At 42.1% G+C, this 7,693-nt stretch overlaps 1 protein-coding gene across 1 annotated transcript; it reads right to left on the reverse strand.

Annotated features, from left to right (window-relative positions):
• Positions 1–1,444: 1,444 nt before the first annotated feature.
• On the reverse strand, positions 1,445–7,371 carry LOC104957594 (endothelin-converting enzyme 2-like; the record flags this gene model as incomplete). The annotated part of the gene is made up of 9 exons (XM_010785240.1): positions 1,445–3,383; positions 3,895–3,990; positions 4,142–4,332; positions 5,304–5,371; positions 6,151–6,261; positions 6,554–6,657; positions 6,761–6,838; positions 7,059–7,157; positions 7,234–7,371. Coding segments are annotated over 9 exons (1,062 nt in total), but the record flags the coding sequence as incomplete, so codon positions are not given.
• Positions 7,372–7,693: the final 322 nt, after the last annotated feature.

The raw sequence follows: 7,693 nt of genomic DNA on the forward strand, positions 1-7,693 counted from the left end.
TGTGTGTGTGTGTGTGTGTGCGCGTGCGTGTAAGCCCATGTATGCCCCCCATCCGTGTCTCCACCAAAAACAAACACTCATCTGCAGTTCTTTTTTTATTTGAATTAAAAATTATAATTAAACTTCAGTGAATATTATTTAAAATACTCTGTGGTGTTATTAAAGTAATCCTAATATTGGTAATAACAAATGTAAAAGACTGCATTAACATGCTGTAATATATGTATACATGACATGTTACATGCTACTTACTTGCTCTCAACACTGTGGACAATCCCCACAGGAGCAATTTGGGGTGAAGTGTCTCAGGGACACAACGACATGCTGACTGCAGTGGGGTTTGAACCTGAGACCCCTGATCCCAACACCAACGCACTAGTCCATTGCGCCACAGCCTCCTGGCATACATCCAGTGTATTTTATTTATAATGTGTATTCTATGGATACTATGGAATATGTATTCTGTGTATTTTAACTTGTGTGTGACGCCTTGTTAACTGCAATAATAAATAATAAAGTGCACTTTTTCTAATAAAACAATCTGTGAGTAGATGAAACATCGAACACAATAAAATGACTGATATTTCATTTAATCATTATATTACTTTGTATTTCAGAAGTGAATATATAATAAGACATATATATAGAAACACAAGATTGAACGTTCTTTTATTTTGAAGGTATGTGTATGACACGTGTATTATGGGATTTTTAATAATGAGAGAGACCTTTGGGTTTTATTTTGTTTATTATGTTTGTAACGCAGCGCTCTGATTGGACGAGAGCACACAGGGATTCAACAAGCTGAAGTTTATCCTACTGTACACACACACACGTCTTTGGCAGGAAGCAGCTTCTTCCTCTGCTGAACAAACATCGACACACAAGGAGCTGCACGGGACGGTGATGTCATCAAGCACACACACACACACACACACACACACACACACACACACACACACACACACACACACACACACACACACACACACACACACACACACACACACACACACACAGTGTTTAACCAGCTCCTCCTGCTGTCACTGCACTGGACAGCAGCAACACTAGTGGATTGTGGGTAATGTAGTTGAGGTAACATGTCTTTTAACTAACTGATGATAATCTTGTAGCGCTTTAATCTTCACTAAATATTATATTTTAAATACTTTAATTATTTCATAAACTGTAACTCGAGTCGTGTGATGTTCAGGGTTTCTTTTCTAAAAGTTAAACATTTGAGAGTTTAGGGAAAACAATTCAAATAAAAACAAAAGCTAATTCTTTTTTACACCACGCACGTTTTAGTTCCTGAACGCCACCTGTTTAAATTAGTCCCTCAAAGCCCCATGTCAATGTTGGTTCCTGAACGCCCCATGATCCTTTTAGTCTCTGAACGCCCCATGATCCTTTTAGTCTCTGAACGCCCCGTGATCCTTTTAGTCTCTGAACGCCCCGTGATCCTTTTAGTCTCTGAACGCCCCATGATCCTTTTAGTCTCTGAACGCCCTATATTCGATTGGATTCCTGAACGCCCCGTGCTTCAATTAGTCCCTGAACGCCCCATGTTTTAGAGAATGTATAAGTTTCTCGATGCCCCAGGCTCATTGTAGTCCCTGAACGCCTCACACTCCATCTATCATCTATTTGTTTTATAGTTTATAAGATTTTAAAGAGTTATTTATCATTTTAAGGCGTTTTTGTCGGTTCTATAATGAAGTCAGATTGTTAGGGCACTCGATAAATAAACTCTGATCGGTGGTTTCATGCTTTCTACCTTAAATCTGCTCAATGATTCAATTAAGGTTTTTTAAGAGGATAAAACACTTTCTTAAATCTGCATTAAAATGCCGTATATTTTCAGGGACAGCGTTTAAGGGGATAATAAATGGTAATATTTAGATGATGTCATATTAAGGATTCATTAATGGAATTAATCAAATCAAGGCATTATAATTAGAATGATAGGCAACATTACAAATTACGTTTTCAAATAATTCGATTTAAGGCGTTAAATTGAACAAATAAAATAAACATATTAAGGTCATTTTAATGGGATGTTAAGGGGAACATTCATTTATATGCAAAGTTTAACATTTTTTAAAGGGTATTAACAACTCTTTACTGTATATGGACAAAATATCATTAAAGCCATTCCTTAATTCAAACCTTAAAAATGCTTTTAATATTTTAAAGGATATTTGGTCAATTTTAGGGTGTTTTCCTCCTACATGTAATTAATCTAAAGCCAATGGGTTTTGTATGAGATGATCTGCATGGATTTAAGAACACAATAACGGTAAATAAATCCTTTAAAATGACCAAAAACCATGAAAGCCATTCATAAATCTATGCTATAAAATACTCTTAAAATAAAGGGGAGAGTTTTTATGGTGTTTGGTCAAATTACGGCTTTTTTTGTTCCTTAAAAGCCCAGAAAACCACACAAATTACCCATTTAAACCCTTTCATATAATGGGGGAAGTGAATGGGTTGTTGTAGATCAGTTGATCTGTGTGGTTTAATTTCTTAAAATGTATTAGTTTATATACCTAAAAATAACCCACTTAAATCTTTAATAATATGTCACAGTATAATGATTTGATTTATCAACCTTTTAAATGTTTAACCTCCAAGAACGTTGCCCTAAAAGTCCCTTAATTGAATAATTAATCAGATGGTGATGTCACAGTTCAAATTAGTTTGAGGTCATCACAGTGATGTCATCAGAGAGAGCACTTTCTCACAACACACAAGTACACACACACACACACACGAACCAAAGCCCAATAATAATAATAACAATAACAATAATTAATGACGGTGATAAAGCAGAAATCAGCAACATCGTCCCATGTGACTTCCTCTTCATCGTCAGTCCTTCGTGTGAAGTCCGTTTCATTTCCAGACAGGAAGTCAGTCCGACCCTCTCTAATTCATAGATTTATATTAGCGGGAGAAACTGAAGGTTACACCCCCAACGCACACCTGAAAACCTCCACATAACCTCCACATAACCTCCAGATAACCTCCACTAATTAAGACACTAGCCGTTTGTTAAAGAAGGGTATATTTTTAAGTTTCCTGACAAATTAAAACCTCCAGATAACTTCAAGATAACCCCGAGATAACTTCCTCTAATTAAGACTCCTGCCATTTGTTAACGAGGATATATTTCCAGACTAATCAACTCCTCTTAGCTCCATCTACCAGACCTCACAGCGCCCCCCGGTGTTCATGGGCGTCCCTACGGGGCAGTTGAAATGGCGGCTGAAGTCTGGAGAGTTGGCGAGCGTGCCGATGACCCGGTATCGGGGGGGGCTGTGGGGGTCGGTCACTAAACCCTCGTGAGCGCTCTCCGGTGTCCGCACTGAACACCACACCTGAAAGAAGTGAAAAAACAAAACTTTAAATAATTAATTAATTGTCCATAAAATTACTTTTTTTTGTTTAAAGTAAACAAAACATATTGAATTGTGTTGCTAACATCATCAAAGTTGTTGTTTATATAGTTAGTCTCTTTCACAACGGTAAGTGTTTGTCAGTAACTTACAAGATCTGCAAAAATATCAGAAGGAGTCATGTGATCACATTGTAAAAATAATCCAATAAAACATTTGAGGGAAGTTAGTGAAAAATCGTAATTTCATTAGGTAGATATCCTAACTAGTTGCGTTGACGCTGAAAACATGTGTTCAGACCAATAAAGCAGCTTTGAGAACAGCTTTAGTGTCTTTAACATCTTATGAATCATCCCTCCGTTGTACATACTTCAGCGTGTTATCAGCATATAACTTCAGGTTGCTTGAAAAGAAACCGAAGTGGCCCCAGCATGTCGCCCTGTGGGACTCCGCTTCTCTGTAAGCTATCTGAGGTTGTTTTTGTTTGTCTCACCTGAGCAAAACCAACAAAGAAAAGCTGATCGTTGGTCAGGTTAACGGCAGGAAGTCTCTTCTCCTCTCCGTTCTTCTGCACCCACGACCGATAAGCCTGAGGGGAAAACATCGAGTTAGTCATGATGATGTAAGAGAGGTAAAAAAACGCACTAAATGCAAAAATACTATGTAAAAGTCCTGCAACCAAAAAGTACTTTAATAAATGCACTTTATGACACTCATATGGTCGTAGCGTTCATACTCACGTTGTACGCAGCCTTCAGTCCTCCGTTGTCGGCGATGTTTTCTCCGAGCGTCTGTTTTCCATTGACGTGTTCTCCGTTGACGGTGTAGCGGCTGTACTGATCCGTCATGCACTCGGTTCTCTCACGAAACGCCTCCACCGACGAGTTCTGCCACCACGGCCGCAAGTTCCCTTCTTTATCGTACTCGCGACCTGCAGGGGGAGGAAGGACGTCTTAATTAACAGGAAGTGAGCTCATTAACTCTGTCGTTAAAACACTGTGGGCTGCCAGGGATATTGGTTTTACTGCATAACGTCACCAGCTCTATCAACCAACTTACCAAAGACAGAACCTTTTTCTTTCCAGAGCCAGTATCAGAATACCTTTATTTATCCCACAGAGGGGAATAAGTGCATTTGTTACAGCAAGATAAGAGCCAATGACTGCTTAATATTAACTAAGAAGCATGCATAATGTTTTTTTTAAAAGATAATAAATAAAAAATTACACAATTTTCAAAATAAACATGTTTTTATTTTTAGCTTTTGAATGAACTGTTATTAAATTAAAACAGTTTTTAAGAAGATAAACTAACTATTTATATAACTTATATGTGATTACTTGAAAAACGTGTATTTGAGACACAGGTCCACACTGTCTAACCATAAGGGGTTAAATAATAACTCATGTTTAAATTAAAACAATGTTTTTATAATGAGTCTCTGCTGAACGTAGGCCCTTTAATATGTCATTGTTAGGCCGTAAACAACATGGATGTTTAATAAGAACTGGATCCAGCGTTGGAGGCCTCGTTCTTTCCTATGAGAGCTGCTCATTGGCGCACGAGGACAAAATGGTCAGACATTCGAGAGCAAAACGTCACAGATTAACCAGCATGCCTTGCTGTCAGAGCAGAAGAACCTGTATGTAGCTCGTAGAACGCAGTTGAGTTTCCCTTTAAGCCCCGCCTCCTGTCATTAAGCCCCGCCCCGATCTCCCACTCTCGGCTCAGTAGAATGAATGGAGAGAGAAAATAAATCTGGATTCAGCTTTTAGCGCACTGATACGGGAGTTGTAGTACCGCCGTTTGGCCACTGTGAACATTTTCCTCAGAGTCTAGAGCACTTCCTCTGGGTTTGGTACACACAGCGGGAAGTGACCATGTGACAGGAATTGAACTCACCCTGATCATCGAAGGCGTGCGTGAGCTCGTGACCCATCACCACCCCGATCCCCCCGAAGTTCAACGCCCTGAAAACACAGGTGAGACAGGTGAGAGAGGTGAGACAAGTGAGACTAGTGAGACAGGTGAGAGAGGTGAGACAAGTGAGACTAGTGAGACAGGTGAGAGAGGTGAGACTAGTGAGACTAGTGAGACAGGTGGATGTGGAACAAACTTGGGGTGGTCTGATATCTACATGTTTAATATTTGACCCCCCTGTAGTGTGTTATGCGGTGAGAGACACAGGTGAGACAGGTGAGAGAGACAGGTGAGAGAGACAGGTGAGAGACACAGGTGAGAAAGGTGAGAGAGACAGGTGAGACAGGTGAGAGAGACAGGTGAGACAGGTGAGACAGGTGAGAGAGACAGGGAGACAGGTAAGGAGACAGGTGAGAGACACAGGTGAGACAGGGGAGAGAGACAGGTGAGACAGGTGAGAGAGACAGGTGAGAGAGACAGGTGAGACAGGTGAGAGACACAGGTGAGACAGGTGAGAGAGAGACAGGTGAGAGAGCCAGGTGAGACAGGTGAGACAGGTGAGAGAGAGACAGGTGAGAGAGCCAGGTGAGACAGGTGAGAGAGACAGGTGAGAGAGACAGGTGAGACAGGTGAGAAGAGACAGGTGAGAGAGACAGGTGAGAGAGACAGGTGAGAGAGACAGGGAGAGAACAGGGAGACAGGGGAGAGACAGGTGAGAGAGAGGAGACAGGTGAGAGAGACAGGTGAGAGAGACAGGTGAGACAGGTGAGAGAGAGACAGGTGAGAGAGACAGGTGGATATATGTTATCCTAGAGGACGAGGAACAGACTTGGGGTGGTCGTGGGCGTAGAAAGGAGCCTGCAGGATCCCGGCGGGGAAGACGATGCCGTTCTTAGTGGGCATGTAGTAGGCATTTACTGTGGGGGGGGTCATACTCCACCTGAGGGAGGGGAGGAGGGAGGAGAGGAGGCAAGGAGACAAGGAGAGGAGGTGAGGAGATAATTGATGCTTTGATTTGAATTGATGATTGACCAGTGCGACAACAATCCCAGAAGTAATATATTTTGGTTGAATTTGATTTATTCTGTTATATTTATTATTTTATTCTGAATTAAATACAGAGTAAGTGTGTGTGTGTGTGTGTGTGTGTGTGTGTGTGTGTGTGTGTGTGTGTGTGTGTGTGTGTGTGTGTGTGTGTGTGTGTGTGTGTGTGTGTGTGTGTGTGTTATTACTGGTCTTTGTTGGGGGTCTTCCTCAGCTGGTCGGCCATCACTCTGGAGGAGAAGTTGTAGAAGTTGAGCATGTTCATGAAGAAGCTGTCGTACGACACCTCGTACTGAAACACAAGATAACGGGTTTATCACCACGACTTAGGAAGTGTATAAAACATAAACAATATGTAACACATTTCAAATATAAGAAGACAGCGACACACTCACCCCGTCGTACACGTCGTCCAGCTCTTTGGGATCCAGGATGAATTCTGGGAAACCGATCATATCGTAGATGGCGTCGGCCTAACGAGACAAACAGGAACCAATCAGCAGAGACACCTGGGAACACCTGGACACTGATTTAATGCCCTGATGATCTACAGGTGGTGCGTTCAAACCCTACTCTACACAGATCATGTGACCAGTTGTACTCGGCTACTTTTATCTGAAAGCTCGGAGAACCATAGCTTCAACTCGGGGAGGAGTGCTGGTGTGTGTGTGTTGTGTGTGTGTGTGTGTGTACCTTGTCTTTGGCAGCTCGTTTGGTGTGTGGGTCCATCCAGCCCAGGCGGTCCAGAGCGCCTTTAAACGCCGAGCGGATCTCATTAATCATCTCCTCGGCCTGAGAGAGAAACACAAGATGAGCCTCACTCTCAGCGTTCTTCTCTATCAGCGTTCTTCCTTCAGGGGGAACTCACGATGTCTTTGCTGTGTTTGTCGAAGGTCTCCTTCACGAACAGCGATCCCAGAGCGAAGCCCAGCGTGTCGTCAGTGTTCCCGATGCAGGTCTGCCAGCGGGGCGTGCACGACTGAAACCGAGAGGCAGCCAGGAGAACCAGTTACAACGAGAGACAGCAGCAGTATCAGCAGCTGTATCAACAGCAGTATCAACAGCTGTAACACAGCGTATCAACAGCAGTATCAACAGCTGTATCAACAGCAGATCAACAGCAGTATCAACAGCGTATCAACACAGTATCAACAGCTGTATCAACAGCTGTATCAACAGCTGTATCAACAGCAGTATCAACACAGTATCAACAGCTGTATCAACAGCTGTATCAACAGCAGTATCAACAGCTGTATCAACAGCAGTATCAACAGCGTCGCGTCTCGAACTACTTAATTAGCTTACATTAGCTCCCTATCACACAACTA

This window comes from Notothenia coriiceps, unplaced genomic scaffold (genome assembly GCF_000735185.1).
Source record: "Notothenia coriiceps isolate Sejong01 unplaced genomic scaffold, NC01 NC01_scaffold00000837, whole genome shotgun sequence".
In the NCBI taxonomy this organism is placed as follows: domain Eukaryota; kingdom Metazoa; phylum Chordata; class Actinopteri; order Perciformes; family Nototheniidae; genus Notothenia; species Notothenia coriiceps.